The sequence below is a fragment of the Mustelus asterias genome, chromosome 13 (assembly GCF_964213995.1).
Source record: "Mustelus asterias chromosome 13, sMusAst1.hap1.1, whole genome shotgun sequence".
NCBI lineage: Eukaryota > Metazoa > Chordata > Chondrichthyes > Carcharhiniformes > Triakidae > Mustelus > Mustelus asterias.
In genome coordinates, this window is record NC_135813.1 from 80,957,424 (window position 1) to 80,977,886 (window position 20,463).

Sequence of the window (20,463 nt, forward strand, 5' to 3'; positions counted from 1 at the left end):
AAGATCAGCATTACCCATTAATAAGCACATCTCACGCACCCACCCCCCAAATATTTTTTAATCCAAATATATTTAAGAAACAACCTGTGGAAATTTAATTTGTAAGGTTGTCACAAAATGGGCTATAATGACACAGCATAAACTACGTAGTTTATCTTCCATGAATAACAACATGTACATTTTTTTTCTTCCAGATAAGAAATAATAAAAAGACGGCAATTCTGGTCAAGGAAGTTAATAGCAAGAAGAGATTATTCATGATGTACAGGCCAAACACTGGCAAGCAGCTCAAACTAGAGAATTATATTGACCTAAAGAAGAAATATAAAAAGGTGAAGGAACATGGACTGAAGTTTTTAAGTTTTTGTTTATTAGTGTCGCAAATAGACCTACATTAACACTGCAATTAAGTTATTGTGAAAATTGCCTCGTCGCTACACTCCAGCACCTGTTCAAGTAGACTGAGGGAGAATTTAGCATGGCCAATGCACTTAACCAGCATGTTTTTGGAGTGTGGGAGGCACCCGGAGGAAACCCACACAGACACGGAGAATGTGCAGACATCGCACAGACAGTGACCCAAGCTAGGAATAGAACCTGGGTCCCTGGCACTGAGGCTAATTGAATGTGCACTGTGCTAGAAGTGGTCTTGCTTGTGTTATAACATACTTTGGAGATGATCTTTCTATATCTTAAATTAGTTTGTTTCCTCATTATAGGGCCTGGCATAGGTGAAACATTGCTGCATTGGTAGTGTTATTTTTACCTCTTCAAAATCAAATGAATTGACCGATATCAACAGTTCTATTGCTATAGTAATTCTGTAGCTGACAAACTGGGGAGGGTCACTTTTTTGTAAAATTGAGAAGTATTTTTGCATCTGTCTTTATAGGTAACCTCTGGGGAAGCAGAGTCACATTGGATGGAACAGTACAAGTCATCTGCTGAGACGTGTACTCATGCATATTGGTTAGTATAGCCATTAAAAACAATGGTTTAAATGTTTCTAAAGGCTGTATCATTTTTCTTTCATTGTGAATGCTGCAATTCCTCTATCTTTCTGAACTACTCTGCATCTACCAAATTCCCCCTCCTTTCTAAAGCCCATCTTTCCCACAATTGAATTTGAATCCTTTCAATCAGATTAATACCTGTCACAGCAGTGATTGCTCTAACCCTGTGGTCTCAAATAGTCGATCGCAATCGATTGAGACATCAATTGTCATTGGCTGCAGAAAATGCGTGGGTCTCAGGCTTCTTATCATGACGAGCAAATCAGCTCATTGGCTGCTGAATTGCAGGCAACGAAAGGTGGCCTAAACTCAGTGAAGACAAAATGATAAGTAAGGAGCCAAGAGGGTGCAAATCTTCACTGGGAATGGGAAGGTGAATTTATTTTTATGAATGTCAACGGTAAGACCATTGTCAACAGCCTCGAGTAAAACAAGTAATTTGGAATGGCATCAAGACAGACAATGCATGCAAAATTTCAAGAAAATTTCCCTTTAAACAGCACCATTCGGACAAAGAAAGTTGGGTAGTTAAAGGAAATGTTGCAAGTTCAACAGTCACACTTTTCAAAACCTGTGGCTAAAGGCAAGGCGAGCAAAAGGGCATATTTCCGCATTGGCCATCTGCTGGCACACAGTAAGAAACTGTGCACCAATGGCAAAGTTAGCAAGCAGGCTATGACGGATGCTGCAGACACCTTTTTTAAAGACTTTAAAAACAAATGACAGCCATCGAGAGTAACAATAGGCAGAAGGGTGGAATTGTTGTGAGGATGTATCAGCAAATACACCAAAAATTATCAGGCTGTGAATGTTTCTCACGGCAGTTTGAGTCAGTAAATATGACGCATATGGCCCAGTTGATGCAATGCCATGCAAACGAAAACAAAGATGCAACAATAAAGCAAGACTTGACTTTCCTCACTCTTTTGCCACTCGGGACAAGAGGCGAGGATGACTACTAGAAATTTAAAAGGTGTGTGACGAAGAAAAACATTCCGATCAAGAAACTGGTTTAAATCACAACCGATGGTGCACCGTCCATGCAGGCTTTGTGGCACTTTGCAGAAATTATCCTGAATTCCCTTATTTTGTCAATTAGCACTGTGTTAACCACCAACAAGTGTGAGCAAGCAAGATTATTGATTTTTCTCATGTAATGACAGTTGTCAAGAGCGCTAACTCAATTTATGCCAGAACTCTGCAATATCACTTGTTCAAATCGTTACTCAATGCCACCATAGTGAACTAATCCTTCATGCAGATATGAGGTGGCTAAGTTGAGGAAAGTCCTCCTGAAATTGTCACCTTAAATCAAGAAATGAGGTGTACTGCAAGCTGTCAGACAATGTATGGTTGCTGGACTTGGTGTTTCTTATGGACATAAACGCAGAATTGAATGTGCTGAACTGTGAACTGCAGGGGAGGGACGGAGATCTGTCACGCATGATCAGTGCAGTGAATGTGTACAAGTTGAAACTGGGCCTGTGGTCCTCCCAGTTAAAGAACAAAATTACTGAGCACTTCTCAAGTCCAGAGAAAATCCAACAGCAGGTCAAACAAAAGGTTCCATCCAAACAAATTCTGTGACCACCTGAACAAATTGGAAAAGGAATTCAACTGACGATTTCTGGAGTGAGACAAGATGGACCAAATCATCGTTTGTTTCATCCTTTTTTTCAAGTGGACATTGACGAACTGACAGCAACATTTCAGCAGGTGTTTGAACAAAACAGTGGGATTGGCATGGAAATAATCGTCATGCAAAATGACATAGAGCTGAAAACTAGGTCAAGAGACAAAGATTTTTGGGAACTTATAAACAGGGAGAAGTACCTCTTCTGACGTGCACTAAATGTGAAGGTTGACTTTGGTTCCACATACCTACTGTGAGGCGCCATTTTCCCTGGTAAAAATGAAGTCCAAATAAACTTGTCTTACAGCAGATGCCCATCTGATGGGACTCAGACTGGCCATCTCAAACTATAACCCAGACTTCACAGCATTGTCACACTAAGAATAGATGGGTGTTATGCGTAGGTATATTTTAGGGGGTTTTGTAATGTCAAATTTTTGAGGTGATCACGTGGTGCATTTTGATGCTAAAAGTGATCTTGTGATTAAAAGATTGGAGATTATCATTAGACTATTAAACCAGAAACTCAGCTAATGTTCTGGGGACCTGGCTTCGAATCTTGCCATAGCAAATGATGGAATTTGAATTCAATAAAAAAAATCTGGAATTAAGAGTCTACTGATGACTGTAAAACCATTGTCAATTATCAGAAAAACCCGTCTGGTTCACTAATGTCCTTTAGGGAAGGAAATCTGCCGCCCTTACCTGGTCTGGTCTACATGTGACTCCAGACCCACAGCAATGTGGTTGACTTTCAACTGCCCTCTGAAATGGCCGAGCAAGCCACTCGGTTGTATCAATCGCTACAAAGTCTCAACAAAAAAACGAAACCAGACGGACCACTTGGCATCGACCGAGGCACTGGAAAAGACAACAGCTAAACAAACAGCCCTGTCGACCCTGCAAAGTCCTCCTTGCTAACAGGGCTAGTACCAAAATTGGGAGAGTTGGTCTCTCAGACTAGTCAAGCAACAGTCTGAGGTAGTCATTCTCACAGAATCATACCTTACAGATAACACCCCAGACACCACCGTTACCATCCCTGGATGTGTCCTGTCCCATCAGGACACACACGAAGTGGGTGTGAGGGATGTCAGATCAGCCATGATCCTATTAAATGGTGGAGCAGGCTCGAGGGGCCGAATGGCCTTCAATTCCTGTCTCGTGGAATACATACTGCCCTGTTCTTTGCAGACAGAACAGATGCACAGATTGTGCCTGTTTCAGTTAAACAAAATAACTGACATTCATTTGCTGATTAATCCCTCATGACAGTCCTTGAACAATCTGGGTCAAGCTGTCAGGTTTAAATTTCAAACAATGCTTGGCAGTAATCTGTCAGACACAATCAACTGGTGCATTCTCCATGGCACCGCATCTACCAATAAGAGTCTGCTTGCCAGCCAATCAACATTCTTCACTTGTGTAGTTGGTTGTTTTTCCTTTTTACTGACATTCTTGTGAAGTGTCCCAATGGTTGTCAGGCAAAAAGCTTCACCGTGTCTCTGTTTCAGCAATACACAAGTCCTATGCTACCAAACAACTCTTTAATTGCACTTCATTGAAGCATTTTGGCATGTTTTTGCTATATAAATGTACATGAGCACTCAAAACAAAATGGATGAATTAGTTGCGCAGATAGATGTAAATGGGTATCATATAGTTAGCATTGCAGAGACATGTCTCCAGGGTGACCAAAGTTGGGAACAAAACATTAAGGTCTATTGAGTGTTTCGGAAGAGATAGTATTAGATTCAAAGAAGAAGTATACAAATTGGCAAGAAAAAGCAATAGACCAGATTGGGAGCAGTTTAAAATTCAGCAAAGGAGGACCAAGGGATTGATTAAGAAGGGAAAAATAGAGTATGAAATTAAGTTAGCGGGGAACATAAAAACTGACTGTAAAAGTTTATCTAGGTATGTAAAGAGAAAAAGATTGACACAAACTAATGGCCCTTAGAAACGGGAGAATTCATAAGGAACAAAGAAATGGCTGAGGAACTAAATTCGTACTTTGCGAAGATAGAAGCAATGTACCAGAAGTTCTGAGAGAAATAAGTTTTAGTGAGAAGCTGGAGGAATTCAGCATTAGTAGAGAAATGGTTTTGGGGAAATTGGGATCAAATCTCCAGGTGCTGATGATCTTCATCCCAGAGTACTTAAGTGGCCCTGGGAACAGTAGATCCATTGGTCATTCTCCAAATTCTTTGGACTCTGGACTGGTTCCTACATTCCTAGGAATGTAGGAACCAGTAGCTAATGTAACCCCACTATTTTTGAAGGAAGGTAGAGAGAAAACTAGACTAGTGAGCCTAACATCTGTACTGAGTTGCTAGAGTCCATTATCAAGGATTTCGTAGCTCAGCGTTTGAAAAGCAGTGGTATAATCAAAGTCAGCATGGATATACAAAGGGAAACCATGCTTGACAAATCTATTGAATTCTTTGAGAATGTAACTAGTAGCATTGATCAAGGAGAACAGGTGGATGCAATCTATTTGGACTTTCAGAAGGCTTTCAGGAAGGTCTCACATAGACTATTATGTAAAGTTAAAGCGTATGGGACTACGGATGGTATTTTGAGATAGATAGAAAGTTGGTTAGCAGTCTGGAAGCAGAGTTGACATAAATGGGTCTTCTTCTACGGCTGGTGGGTACCGTAGGGATCTTTGCTGAGACCCCAACTGTTCACTATATAATATATTCATGATTTGGAAGAGGGAACTGAATGTATTATCTCCAAATTTGCAGATGATACAAAGTTGGGTGGGAGGGTGAGCTGTGGGGAGGATGCAGAGATGCTTCAGCATGATTTGGACAGGCTGAGTGGGCATATGCATGGCAGATGCAGTATTATGGTGATAAATGTGAGGTTATCCACTTTGGTAGCAAAAGTAGGAGGGCAGATTATTTGAAAGAATGTAAATTGAGAGGTGGCTATTCAGCGAGACCTTGGTGTCCTTGTGCATCAGTTGCTGAAAGTAAGCACGCAAATGGTATTTCATAGCGAGAGGATTTAAGTTTGGGCATAAAGATGTTTTGGTGCAATTGTATAGGGTGTTGGTGAGGCCACATCTGGAGCATTGTGTGCAGTTTTTGAAGAAGGATGCCCAGCTATAGAGGGAGTACAGTAAAGGTTTACCACGCTGATCCCTGGGATGGCAGATCTGACACGAGGAGAGACTAAGACAGTTAGGATTATATTCATTGGAGTTTAGAAGAGGAGAGAGGATCGCGTGGAAACTTATAAAATTCTAACAGGGTTAGACAGAGTAGATTCAAAAAGAATGTTCCCAATGGTGAGGGCGTCCAGAACTAGGGTTCATATTTGAGGATGAGGGGTAAAGCTTTTAGAACTGAGGTGAGGAGAAATTTCTTCACCCAGTGTGTGGTAAATCTGTGGAATTCACTACCACAGAGTAGTTGAAGCCAAAACATTCTGATTTCAAGGAGAAATTAAATATAGCTGTTGGGGCTAAATGAATCAAGGGATATGGGGGGGGGGGAAGGGGGAACTTGAATTTGATGATCAGCCATGATCAAAATGAATGACCTACTCCTAGTTTTTATGTACTTTGTAAACTTTGTACACTCCTCTTTCCAGATGCGGTTGCATTTTTTCTCTGTTCTTCACATCATTCCCTGACATAATTTAGCAGAGGGCTCAGAGAGTTCCATTTTGTCACTGCAGAATCTATTGCCTGGCTTGGTGATTACTGCACTTAAAAAAAAAAATTGGAGGATTGTTTGCCTTTCCCCATTTTTTGGGACATGTGGTGAGTTTCAAGACCTTGGTACTCCAAGCTGGAGAGGCACTGCAAGTTGATTTGTCATCTTCCTTCAAGTTCTAGACATGAAAAGACAAACACATGTCTGAAGATACTTGGCTGCAGCAATCAAATAATGGGTCGCTAAGTTCTTGAAGACTGATGTGCTGTAATTCCATAGATAACTTCAATCCTCAATTAACTAGTTACATGGGAAATAGGAACAACTCCTCTGCCATTCAACTAGACCATGGTTAATATTCTACCTTTGTTATTACCTGTTGAGTTTGGTCTTGCATATACTCGATGACTTGAGCTTCCTTTGGGATACAATTCCAAAGTTTCATCACCCTCCTTGGGAAACAGTAGGGCCCATTGGCGACCAACCTGACAATTTGTGTATGGAGCCGGAAGACATCAGAGAGATTTTAAATGAGTACCATGCATCTGTATTCACCATGGAGAAGGATGATGTAGGTATAGAAATCAGGATGGGGCATTGTGGTTTCCTTGAGCAACTTAACATTGAGAGGGAGGAGGTATTAACAGTTTTAACGGGCCTAAAGTGCTGATATACTATTATTCGAGAAGGGAAGTAGGGAAAAACCAGGAAAGTACAATCCAGTGAGTATAACGTTAGTAATAGAATTTTTTCCAATAATTTCCCTGAGGGACAGAATTACTCTCCAATTGGGGAGGCAAGGATTAATCAAGTAGTCAGCATGGTTTTTTCAAAGGGATTTCATGTCTTTCAAATTTGATGGAATTTTTCCAGAAGGTGACTGTGCATAGATAAGGGTAGTGTAGTTCATATGGACCTCAGTAGAGCTTTTGACCAAGTCCCATATGGGAGGCTGATGAAGGTCAGAGCCCAAGGGATCCGGGGCAATTTGTCAAACTGGATCTAAAATTGGCTTAGTGGCAGGAGGCAGCGGGTGGACGATGATAGAACCATAGAAAATTACAGCTCAGAAACAGGCCTTTTGGCCCTTCCTTTCTGTGCCGAACCATTTTATGCCTAGTCCCACTGACCTGCACTTGGACCATATCCCTCCACACCCCTCTCATCCATGAACCCGTCCAAGTTTTTCTTAAATGTTAAAAGTGACCCCGCATTTACCACTTTATCCGGCAGCTCATTCCACACTCCCACCACTCTCTGCGTGAAGAAGCCCCCCCTAATATTCCCTTTAAACTTTTCTCCTTTCACCCTTAGCCCATGCCCTCTGGTTTTTTTCTCCCCTAGCCTCAGCGGAAAAAGCCTGCTTGCATTCACTCTATCTATACCCATCAAAATCTTATACACCTCTATCAAATCTCCCCTCAATCTTCTACGCTCCAGGGAATAAAGTCCCAACCTATTCAATCTCTCTCTGTAACTCAGCTTCTCAAGTCCCGGCAACATCCTTGTGAACCTTCTCTGCACTCTTTCAACCTTATTTACATCCTTCCTGTAACTAGGTGACCAAAACTGTACACAATACTCCAAATTCGGCCTCACCAATGCCTTATATAACCTTACCATAACACTCCAACTTTTATACTCGATACTCTGATTTATAAAGGCCAATGTACCAAAGGCACTCTTTACGACCCTATCCACCTGTGACGTCACTTTTAGGGAACTCTGTACCTGTATTCCCAGATCCCTCTGTTCAACTGCACTCTTCAGAGTCCTACCATTTACCCTGTACGTTCTTCTTTGGTTTGTCCTTCCAAAGTGCAATATCTCACACTTGTCTGCGTTAAATTCCATTTGCCATTTTTCAGCCCATTTTTCTAGTTGGTCCAAATCCCTCTGCAAGCTTTGAAAACCTTCCTCACTGTCCACTACTACACCTCTAATCTTTGTATCATCAGCAAACTTGCTGATCCAATTGACCACATTATCATCCAGATCATTGATATAGATGACAAACAACAATGGACCCAACACCGATCCCTGCGGCACACCACTAGTCACAGGCCTCCACTCAGAGAAGCAATCCTCCACAACCACTCTCTGGCTTCTTCCATTGAGCCAGTGTCTTATCCAATTTACTACCTCCCCATGTATACCCAGCGACTGAACCTTCCTAACTAACCTCCCATGAGGGACCTTGTCAAAGGCCTTGCTGAAATCCAGGTAGACAACATCCACCGCCTTCCCTTCATCCACTTTCCTGGTAACCTCCTCGAAAAACTCTAATAGATTGGTCAAACATGACCTACCACGCACAAAGCCATGTTGACTCTCCCTAATAAGTCCCTGTCTATTTGTAGATCCTATCCCTTATCACACCTTCCAATAACTTGCCCACCACCGACGTCAAACTTACTGGCCTATAATTTCCCGGATTTCTTTTGGAACCTTTTTTAAACAACGGAACAACATGAGCCACCCTCCAATCATCCGGCATCCGGCACCCCCCCCGTGAATACTGACATTTTAAATATGTCTGCCAGGGCCCCTGCAAGTTCAACACTAGCTTCCCTCAAGGTCCGTGGAATACCCTGTCCGGTCCTGGGGATTTATCCACTCTGATTTGCCTCAAGACAGCGAGCACCTCCTCCCCTTTAATCTGTAAAGGTTCCATGGCCTCCTTACCAGTTTGCCCTATTTCCGTAGACTCCATGCCCGTTTCCTCAGTAAATATAGATGCAAAAAAAACCATTTAGTATCTCCCCCATCTCGTTTGGTTCCATACACAGTGTACCACTCTGGTCTTCAAGAGGATCTTTTGTTTTTGTTTTTGTGATGAGAAGCTTGTGTCCAGTGATGTTCAGGGATTGGTGCTGGGTCCCTTGTTTGTAGTGTACATTAATGGTCTGCATGTGAATATCGGAGGTACGATTAATAAGTTTGCAGATTACACAAAAATTGGTTGTGTGCTAAATAATGAGGAGCGAAGTCTTAGATTGCAGGACAATATAGATGGGCAGAACAGTGGCAAATGGAATTTAGTCCGGTAAAGCATTTTGGGAGGACTAATAAGGCAGGGGAATGTACAGAGGATCAGGGGGACCTTGGTGTGCATGTGCATACATCGCTGAAGACAGCAGGACAGGTAGTAGATAAGGTGGTTGAGAAGGCATATGGGAAAATTGCCTTTATTAACTGCGGCATTGAATATAAGAGCAGGGAGGTTATGATGGAGCTGCATGAAATGCTGGTTTGGCCACAGCTGGGATAGTGTCCAGTTCTGGTCACCACACTATAGGAAATATGTGATTGCACTAGAGAGGGTACAGAGGAGATTCGCCAGGATGTTGCCTGGGTTGGGGTATCTCAACTACCAAGAGAGACTGGATAGGCTGGGATTAGAGCAAAGAAGATTGGGGGGGGGGGGGGGGGAGAGAGAGAGAGAGAACCTCATTGTGGTGTATAAAATTAAGGGGCATTGGTAAAGTGGATAGGAAGTAACCTTTCCCCTTAGCAGAGGGATCAATAACCAGGGGCAGAGATTTAAGGAGGTTTATAGGAAATGTGAGGAAAAGCTTTTTTCACCAAGGGTGGTGGGAATCTGGAATTCACTGCCTGAAAGGATGGTAGAGGCGGGAACCCTCACAACATTTTAGAAGTATTTAGATGAGCACTTGAAAGACCATGACATACAAGTGCTGGAAAATGGAATTCAAATAGCTAGATGCTTGATGGCTGGCGTGGACACAGTGGGCTGAAGAGCCCCTTTCTGTGCTGTAAGATTCTATGGCTCTCTGACTCCTGAGTGCAGAAGTTCCTCCTCATCTCAGTATTAAATGACCTATCTCTCTTATTCTGAGACTTCTATTTTCCCCAGCCAGGGAAAACATCCTCTCTGTATCAAACCTGTCAAGTCCTCGAAGAATTCAATGAGATCACCCTTCATTTATCTGAACTCCAGAGAATACAGACCCGTTCTCCTCAATCTTGTAGGGCAATCCTGCAGTCCCAGGGTTTAGTCTGGTGAAACTTCATTGCACTCCCTCTGACAGGTATACCTTGGGTAAATCCATCAAATCCCCACAGTGTAGAAGGCCATTTGCTCCCATCAAGTCTGCGCCAACAGACGCGGCATGATCGCACAGTGCTTAGCATTTCTGCTCACAGCACCAGGGACCCAGGTTCAATTCTGGCCTTGGGTGACTGTGGAATTTGCACATTCTCTGTGTCTGCATGGGTTTCCTCCCGGTGCTCCAGTTTTTTCCCACAGTCCAAAGATGAGCAGGCTAATTGAATTGGCCATGGTAAATGTGTGGGGTCACGAGAATAGGGCAGAGGGGCTAGACTAGGTTAGATGCTCTTTCAGAGAGTCAGTGCAGACTCGATGGGTCACATGGCTTCTTTCTGCACTGTAGGGATTCTGATTCTATAGTTAATTGCATCAAGTCTCTCTTCCATACTCTAATCCTTTTGCAATGAAGGCTAATGAATCATTTGTCCTCCTAATTGCTCATTGCATGTCATCTTTCAGTGACCCAGGGCCCTTTGGAAATCAATCTCTCCCCAATTAAGAGCTTTTGTTTTATTCATGCCTGTATTAGGCATTTATTGAAGGCTTAGAAGTTGCTTTTCAATTTGTTCACTTTCATCATGGAAGAAAGTAATTATTAATTCTCTACCCCAAAAATCAAGTGAAAATAAGTTGTGATTGAATTTATCTGGCATGTGGAAATATGTCACCCTCATTCCTTTAGACACAGGACAAGTGCATGTAGCGCACTGAGCAAGTCCCAGTGCATTTCAAGTGGCATCAGTGGCTAAAATCTTTAAAGAGTGAAATGACTCCTTTTGTAATTTTCTTTTCATCCTAATAGGCGTGGAAACTGCAAAAAAGTAAGCCTCGGAATGGCTTGTGAAATCGGGTTGCGGTGCCGCACTTATCATGTCCTCTGTGGCTCAGTTCTTAGTGTCTGGACAAAAGTGGAAGGAGTCTTGGCCTCTGTAAGTGGGACAAATGTAAAAATGCAGATTGTGCGATTAAAAACAGAAGATGGGCAAAGGATTGTTGGTGAGTATGAGCAATGGATTAGCATTATACTGCAAATGGAAATGCAATGTTTTACTTAATACTGAGGCTGGATTGTAACCTGTCAAAAATGCAATTACTTCTGAGCTAATTGTTATGGAGAAGATCAAATTTGTGCCTGTTGAGGTCTTCAAGAGAACCTGGATTTCTTTTCTTTTATCTACCTTCTCATTGCAAATTCTAATCTAGAAATTTACATTTTGTGTGGGTGATCTTCAATACTTGGAGTGGGGAAGCCCTGTAACCTTCTGTATTTTAAGCTGTGTTTATTTTCTTTGCTCGGATCAAAAGTCCGTGATCAGATGAAGATGAATGGACAGACAAGGAAACCTGTCGATCTTGCCAGATCTGCCAGGAAAGTGCTGCCCTCTTTGATTCACAAACAGGGCATATATATACATATAAATTAAATTTGTGTCTATATATGCCCCGTTTGTGAACACAACTCCTCACTCACCTGAAGAAGGAATGACACTCCAAAAGCTTGTGCTACCAAATAAACCTGTTGGAGTTTAACCTGGTGTTGTGAGACTTCTTGCAATAAATTCTGGCCAGCCAGCGACGCCCATGTCCGACAAATGAATTTTTAAAAATATCATATCCATTTACTTCTATTTGTACCTTTAAATCATCCATCATGTGTGCATTGAGTGCCCTTAATTTTGTCTTTTTAATTTTATTATTTCTTCCCATATGCTTGCTGTTGCATTGTCTACCTTTTAATTTCTCCTACTGCACGTCTACTTTTTATCAGTTTTGCTTCTGTCCAATCTGTGCTTTTTCTGAGGTTCCTCCCTCATGTCAAGCAAATCTAAATTCTCCCCCACAAATCTCTCTCCAGATGTTTCTGCTGAGGTGCAAGCCGTCCATCTTTGACAGGTCCCACCTGCCCCATAACCACTCCTAATGCTTCACAGATCTAATGCTGTGCCCCTCCCTCCCCCACCCCACACCATTTCTCAAGCCATGGGTTGATTCGCTCAATCATCGTTTTCCTATGCTCACTAGCAGTTGGCACTGGGACTAATCGTGAGATGATTGATTTGAGGTCATGCTTTTTCATTTCTAACTCCCTAAAATCTGTTTTCGGGACATCATCCCTCTTTTTCTCCCTGTTGCTGGTACCAATGTAGACCATAACCTTGATCCTGGCGTCAGCGAGGCAGCATACCATCCTGGAGTCATGTCTGCAGTTGCAAATATACCTGTCAGTTCCTCTAACAAATCCCCCATCACTATTGCACTTCCACTCTTCCTACTCCACTCGTATGCACCTCACCTGTGGTGCTAGGAACTTGGCTCTTGCTGCACTCCTCTGAGGAACCATCATTGTCACCAGTATCCGAAATGGCAAACCAGTTAGTGAGCACAATTGACTCTGGGTCCTCCTACACAACCTGCCCAGTTCTCTCGGATTATCTGGTGGTCACCAATTCCTACTTTGCCTGCGTGCTGCAACCTGCGGTGTGACCATCTCATAGTTTTCAGCTTTGTGAATGCACTGCAGTGACTTGCTATAGTTCCAAGGTCAAGCTTCTGCAACCAGTGACGATACCTTCAGGACAATGGTGTGTCAGTGATTTCCAACATTTCACGGGATGCACATTCCATTCGACCATGCTGCCCTGCCATGCCTTAAATTTACAAAATGTTCATTATAAATAGAATAACTTGCCAATCAACTTCTTTCTGGGACCAAAGTACCTTTCTAGATGTTATTTTTAGATATTTTACAGTAACTAAATTTCAATTTACTGACTTCCCTTGATAGAAAAATGTATATATGAATTGAAACATATAAAATTCTGACAGGGCTGGACAGACTGGATGCAAGGATATTGTTTCCTCTGGCTGGGAGGTGTAGAACAAGGGGTCACAGTCTCAGGACATGGGGTAGGCCATTTAGGACTGAGATGAGGAGAAACCTCTTCACTCAGGATCGCAGACCCATGGAATTCTCTACCACAGGCTATGTAAGCCTTGATACTGAATATGTTTAAGAAGGAAATTTATTTCTAGACTCTCAAGGCATCAAGGGATATGGCAGGTTCGCCGGACTATGGCATTGGGATAGAAGATCAGACATGATATTGAATGGAGGAGCAGGCTTGAAAGGCCAAATAGGCTGCTTCTATTTTGTGTTTATGTAATCTGATGCATAGAATACCTACAGTGCAGGAAGTGCCCATTTGGCCCATCAAGTCTCCCTTGACTTCCCAAAAGAACATTGTACCCTATCCCCTCAACCCCTTACATTTACCATGGCTAATCCACCTAACCACACATCTTTGGAGTGTGGGAGGAAACCGGAGCACTTAGAGGAAAACCACGCAGGCATGGGGTGAATGTGAACAAATGGAATCTGGAAGGCTGGAATCAAACCTCAGTCCCTGGTGCCATGAGGCAGCAGTGCGAACCACTGTGCCACCACTTTGGTGCAGATTATTTTCTAGAATTGGTTCATGCTTGTTTTTAAACTTGTAGGTCAACTAGAACCCTCCTCTGTTCCTCATAGCCAGGCTGTACATTGGGAAATTGCCATACCAGGTTTTTCATAATTTATGTCCACTGGAAGCTAAATCTATATGCACAATTTGCATTACTAACGGTCAGCTTGCTGTCAGATTCCAACACTTGCAGATTGTAGACATTCATTTCAGTTTGAGGAGTAACCATGCTCTTCAAGAGCTCTTAGATTAGCAAGCAGGATTGTTCTTTAGAATAGAAGTGTGCATATGCCACAGCATTTCAAATGAAGCAAGAGCATTAGGCAGATTTACTTTTTTTGTTCGTGGGATGTAGGCATCGCTGGCTATTGCCCATCCCTAATTCATAGAATCCGTACAGTGCAGAAGGAGGCCATTCAGCCCATCGAGCCTGCACCGACCGCAATCCCACCCAGCCCCTATCTCCGTAGTCTTGCGTATTTACCCTGTTCATCCCCCTGACACTAAGTGGCAATTCAGCATGGCCAATCAACCTGATACGCACATCTTTGGACTGCCTGCTCCTCCATTCAATCATTGCCCTTGCTCGGGGTATTTAAGAGTCAACCACGTTGTTGTGGCTCTGGAGTTAAATGTACAACAGCCTTCCTTCTCTGAAGAACATTAGTGGGTTTTTTATGGCAATCAACAATGATTTCATCAGCAGACTTGTAAATCCAGATGGTGGGATTCTAGCCATGGTGGAATTTAAACCCGGAATGTTAGTCCAGTGACTACCCCACCACCTCCCCATACAGTTTGACAAAAAAGATATTTGACCTGGGTGTCCTTGTATACTAGTCGCCAAAGGTAAGCATGCAAGTGCAGCAGCGCTGAAGAAGACCTTCATAGTAAGAGGATTTGAGTGCAGGAGCTGCAATTCTACAGGGCTTTGAGACCACACCTGGAATATTGTGCGCAGTTTTGTTCCCCTTATCTGAGGACAAATGTTCTTGCTGTAGATGGACTGCAGAGAAGGTTTATCAGACTGATTTGTGTGATGGTGAGACTAACGCATGAGGAGAGATTGAATTGATTAGGATTATATTCGCTGGAATTCAAAAGAATGAGGGGGGATCTCATAGAAACCAATGAAATTCTAACTGGACTAGACAGGGGAGATGCAGGAAGAATGTTCCTGATGATGGGGGTGTTCATAACCAGGGGTCATAGTCGCAAGGATAAGGGGTAAAACCTTTAGGATTGAGATGAGGAGAAATTTCTTCACCTAGAGTGATGAGCCTGTGGAATTTGCTATTACGGAAAGCAGTTGAGGCCAAAGCATTGTATATTTTTAAGGGATTAGATATAGCTCTTGGGGTGAAAGGGATTAAAGGATAAGGGGGGGGTGGAGAAGGAGGCGGCGTGATCAAGCTACTGAGTTGGATGAGTTTGAAAATGAATGATGGATCAGACTTGAAGGGCCGAATGGCCTATTCTTTCTTTGTTTCATGACGTACTGTTGTAAAATTTGTTTAAGTTGGGAATTTGAAGCAGAAACTGTACTTGAATTTCGACAACACATTATTGCCTTTATTAAGAACTTGGCCCACTCTCGAACTACTTCTATTAAGGCCAGAAACGGAGATTTTAATAAGAACATGCTTGCTTAATACAGTCCTTTCTCACCAGATTTTAACATCATGTTCTCGGGCAGCCTTACAAAGAAGTCTTAAAGGATCTAAGTCCATTGTTCTCCATCCACTAAAGTCAGAGGTTGACTTCTCAGCAAGCTTCAGCTTCCTCCAGCTCCCAATTCCTTTAGTTGGAAGACAGTGTCCCTCAACTTTTCCATTTTGGGGTTTCCCTTTGGATGCACATGGTTCCAGAGAACCGAAAGACTCTGATTAATTGGCAAAAGAAAGTGATAACATGAGGGAAACTCCTTTCACATTGCAAGTGTTTAGGATCTGGAATGCATTACTGAGAGTGTAGTGGAGACTGCCAATTGAGGCTTTCAAAAGAGAATTGGATCATTCTATGATTCAGCCCAGCTCCATTCTTACAATACCTACAGTTGGGAGAGGCGAATATTTTGTAAACTTCAGAAAGCAAGAATACATCAAATTTCTCATTGTGCTTGGAAGTTATCACTGACATTTAACTACTTTATCAAGGACAGAGATTTCTCGTCACTGACAATTGTGACTGACCAGGGTGAGGCCTTTTTTTCACCTGGATAACGGCTGCATACAGACTGTTTACAAAGTCCCATGTGACTGAAGCAGACAGCCACAAAAGTTTGCTATGCTTAATTTTGTCCACGCGTCCTAATTTTTGAACTTTGTTTTTCTTCCTTGGTAGCTCAGGTGCAAACTTGGTTGATTATTTTCGCAAATATTTGGCTCAGTGTAACCCTGAAATCTGATTAAAAGGCTGTATTTTGCTTGTCGAAAATGTAGTTGATTGCATTGATGTATTTTTAATCCTTAAACCTACATCTTAAAACTTTGTATTACAGGTTTGATAATTCCTCAGAACTGTGTCTCGCCATTGATGAACATTCTGTCAACGTCGGACCAGTCACAACAGCTGGCACTGCAGCAGCAACAGAAGTGGCAGCAGCTCCACCCTCAAAGCATGAGTCACATGAGCAACACATAGTGACGAGCTGCATGTACTGAGGCTAACCTTACTTGAAAACTGTAACTTACAGGAGTGCAACGCCATGTGACCTTCACTATTTTCAGAAATTCAGGGTCATATTCCAAAGAGATTCCTTGATTAGTGAAGTATTGGTGAAAATAGTGAATCTGGGATTACCTGTAATTAAATCAGAGACAAGTTCTGATTAACAAACGGGCGAAAGTTGAAGGCCAAGATGTTTGGACGCTTTACTTTTTTCTCTTTCCCCTCCTACACCTCTTCATGTTAGCACTTTGTTCTTTACTGACAGCTGCTATAATTCTCCACTTTCATTTCTACCGTTCAAGTAATGGAAAGCAATGTGTGCATTCTTTGCACATCAAATGCTTCACCTTCAAATTAATTTCATTTAATTTCCTGTGTCTTGTTTTGTAGCATAAGTGAGGACATTTTGTAGCTTGTTACAAATGAGTGTGCACTGGTTCCGGAGACATGCTGAAGGCTACGTTACTTGCTGTACGTACCTGGAATGTTTCATGTTAAATACATGCTTATTGGAATTACAACCCTGTAAAATTCTTCCCATCTCTGGGCTGGGTTCGTAAACCCTGCAGTCTTAAAAGTGAACAAGCATTTATTCAGGGTCTGATTATCATGTATATCCTATAAGCAGGATGTAAATATGATACAAAAAAAATGCAAAAATCCTGGCCTATTTAAAAAAAAAGGCAGTATAATTGAAACTTTATTGGGGAATTAATTACTTTATACAGAAGCTGTTTTGAATATGTTGATATGCTTTCTTTCTCCACAATGTGTAATTTCTGGGTAACTGCAAAATGTATGTTCTGTATTTGTTTCATGGCACAATCTTAAATTATCTGGTGATTTTATATTAAAATTCTGAGAACCACTTTAAAAGCTTCATCATATTTAATCACTAATCTAGTATTGGTTATTTTCTACCAAGCAATTTTATGCAGTACTTAGTGTAGTTTAGACAACATCTTTTGACATAGAGGATCACAGTTTTTAAATAAAAACTGTCATTTGTGAAGTTTAATGGAATATTCTGGATTATGGTCATTGTGAGTGCATGCGGGTTGAGGCTGGTGAATACTGTCACCCCTCAGTCATAAAAGCTAATAATTTAAGAAATGTACATCTTGTACCCTTGTTTCCCTCTGATTCACAAATATGTTGGTTGCATGTTTTACTCATGCTGATGAAGCTGGTTGCTTAGACTAGTTGTAAAATGTAAGGGAGAGCCCGTAAGACCATCTCAGGAGCCTCTCGGACAACTGCACTATGTGCAGTTTCCTCAAGTGCTGTTCACACTGTTCAAAGCTATTTAACAGAGCGTAGTTATTACTTCAGTTAGCAAGACTTGTACTGTACAAATGTGTATAGGCTCAGCTATGATATCAATACTTTGTTTTGACTATAAATAGTTTTGTCAACTTTATCAGAATAGGGAGGGAAATTTTGCCATTTCATGCTGGCACAAGTTGCACTAAAGATACTGAATTGTTTGTAATTGTATATTTAAGTTAGAATTGTCAACAAATAAGTTGCAAGACACAGGACTCTTGCAGACTATTAATAAATCATATTGTACTAATGGAAACTAATGGTGTAGAATTTTTAAAGATGAGAAAAGTGACATGTATTCCACAGGATACAGAAGTATATCCTGACTGAACCGATTATAAATAGTGGGATATTTGTTATTAGCATATTCAATGTAAAATGGTTACACTTCCCAGTTCTGCTAATAGTGTGGTAAGTATTAAAATTTCCCTTGTTCATCCAGTATTCAATTGGGAAAGGGGGAGAAGAAATATTGGTGTTCTCTCTCTGACTTTTATCATCATTGCTCTTTTTGGAGGTGACCTTTCCCCTCTGCTCTGTAACTGGAGAATGTTTGCCTCTGGAATTAATATCTTGTGCACCATTTGGTGTTTGAGCCATTGAATCCATGGATCTGTCAATATTTTCAAGGCTTTATAATGTTGGCTCTTATTTGAGCCCGAGATTCATGAGGGTTGTTCTCCATTAGTTGGGCTGTTTATATTTGGCATTTAAATAGGACATCAGAAAGTTACTTTCCACAGAATTTTGTTAAAAGGGGAAGTTACTTTTAATGATCCTTGCTATTATATTTGACCGGAATGAAGGGCTATTGACCGGCATGAAGGGTGACGTGGAAGTGTGCCCGCATTCAAAGCCTCCTTTTTCTAATTGCAGTTCATGTTGGCCCAACTATCTTTCAAAATAACTCGTGCTATACTTATAAAATAAAACCTCATTGCTAACAAGGTTTGTGTTACCAAATTCTTGGGACCAATGTTTTCTCTCTCCTTCCCCTCCCCCAACTGTTTGTTGACTAGGATATGAAGATTGATCTAGATTCCAAGAAAGAACATCACACATCTGGTGGCTAAGGTAGTATTAACCTAGAGATTTACTTCAGTTAAATATTGTGGATCATGTTTGATTAAATATACAGCAGTTTATACACCAAAGTTAAGTCTGGGAGGGGAATTCTGTATTGTTTTGCAGTATAAAGTGTGGCATTTGAACACACAACCTGTGAAAATGTGAAGATTGAAGAAAAAACAGAAAATGCTGGCAACACTCTGGTCAGGCAGCATCTGTGCCAAGAGAAAAACGAGATGATTCAGGTCAACAGTCTTTCATTAGAAGGCCGAGGTGAAATTGGAACAAATGGGCTTCAGAATCCAAGACATTCAATGTGACGTATTTTTACATTCCAATTTGTGATGAGACATTGTGTACACATTTTGAATCTTGGAATTGAAGTTTGTTAAGTGGGGGGAGCTCTTAGCAGGAATGTAAAAGCACCTTAACCATTGCCTGCCATCTACTAAATTGTAAACATGAAAATAAATTGGTTGACATTTACACATCCAGTCTTTGCCAAAACACTTCTTTCCCCTGCAGTTCTCTGCACCTCTCTGTATCATTGTGTTTTTAATCCTCAATCAATCTGTGAAGAGACATTAATTATGGCAGAAATATCCTTGAACAGCTACAACAGGATCTGAACATCCTTATAGTGATTATCTTAGACGCAGCAAACAATAGTGCTGTGTTCGTGCGACAAACTGCAGACTGGGACAGAAGAGACCATCTGGGGATCCAAATCTTTGATGGAAGCAAGCCATTCAGTTCAACCAGTCAGTGTTGGTATTTACATTCCATGTTTTCTTGAATTATTTCGTGGGATGTGTGTCGTTGGCAAGGCCAGTATTCATTACCTGTTCATAATTGCCCTTGAGAAGATTGATGAGAGCTGCCTTGGACTGCTGCAATCCATCCGGTGTGGGTGCATCCGCAATGCTTTTGGGAGGGTAGTTCCAGGATTTTGATCCAGTTACAGTGAAGGAATGACTACATAATCCCAAGACAGGATCATGCGTGGCTTGGGGACATCTTGGGGGTGGAGATGTTCTAGGCATGTGTTGCCCATTTGATTTAATTATTGCCACATGTATTGGTACACAGTGAAAAGTATTGTCTCTTGCGCTATACAGACAAAACACCATTCGTAGAGAAGGTAGGAGAGGGTGCAGAGTATTGTGTTACAGTCATAGCTAGCATGTAGAGAAAGATCAATGCGAGGTAGGTCATTCAAAAGTCTGACAGCATCAGGGAAGAAGCTGTTCTTGAGTTGTTGGTACGCATTCAGACTTTTGTACCTTTATCCTGGCAAAAGAAGATGGAAGAGAGTATGTCCGGGGTGTGTGGGATCCTTGATTATGCGGGCTGCTTTTCTGAGGCAGCAGGAAGTGTAGATGGAGTTAATGGATGGGAGACTGGTTTGCGTGATGGACTGGGCTTCATTCACAACCCTTTGTGGTTTCTTAGTCTTGGTCAGAGCAGGAGCCATACCAAGCTGTGATCCATCCAGAAAGGATGCATTGAGGCATTTATAAAAGTTGGTGAGAATTTCAGCAGACATGCCAAA

At 41.7% G+C, this 20,463-nt stretch overlaps 1 protein-coding gene across 4 annotated transcripts in view; it reads left to right on the top strand.

Moving 5' to 3' along the window:
* sbno1 (strawberry notch homolog 1 (Drosophila)) overlaps positions 1 to 19,404 on the top strand; it is a 127,957-nt gene extending 108,553 nt beyond the window's left edge. For all 4 annotated transcript variants that reach the window (XM_078227107.1, XM_078227108.1, XM_078227105.1 and 1 more), the window contains 4 exons: positions 195 to 332; positions 893 to 969; positions 11,189 to 11,382; positions 16,348 to 19,404. In XM_078227107.1, coding sequence (XP_078083233.1) covers positions 195 to 332; positions 893 to 969; positions 11,189 to 11,382; positions 16,348 to 16,490 — 552 coding nt within the window. In that variant the 3' untranslated portion in view covers positions 16,491 to 19,404. The remainder of the gene's footprint in view (positions 1 to 194; positions 333 to 892; positions 970 to 11,188; positions 11,383 to 16,347) is intronic.
* Positions 19,405 to 20,463: the final 1,059 nt, after the last annotated feature.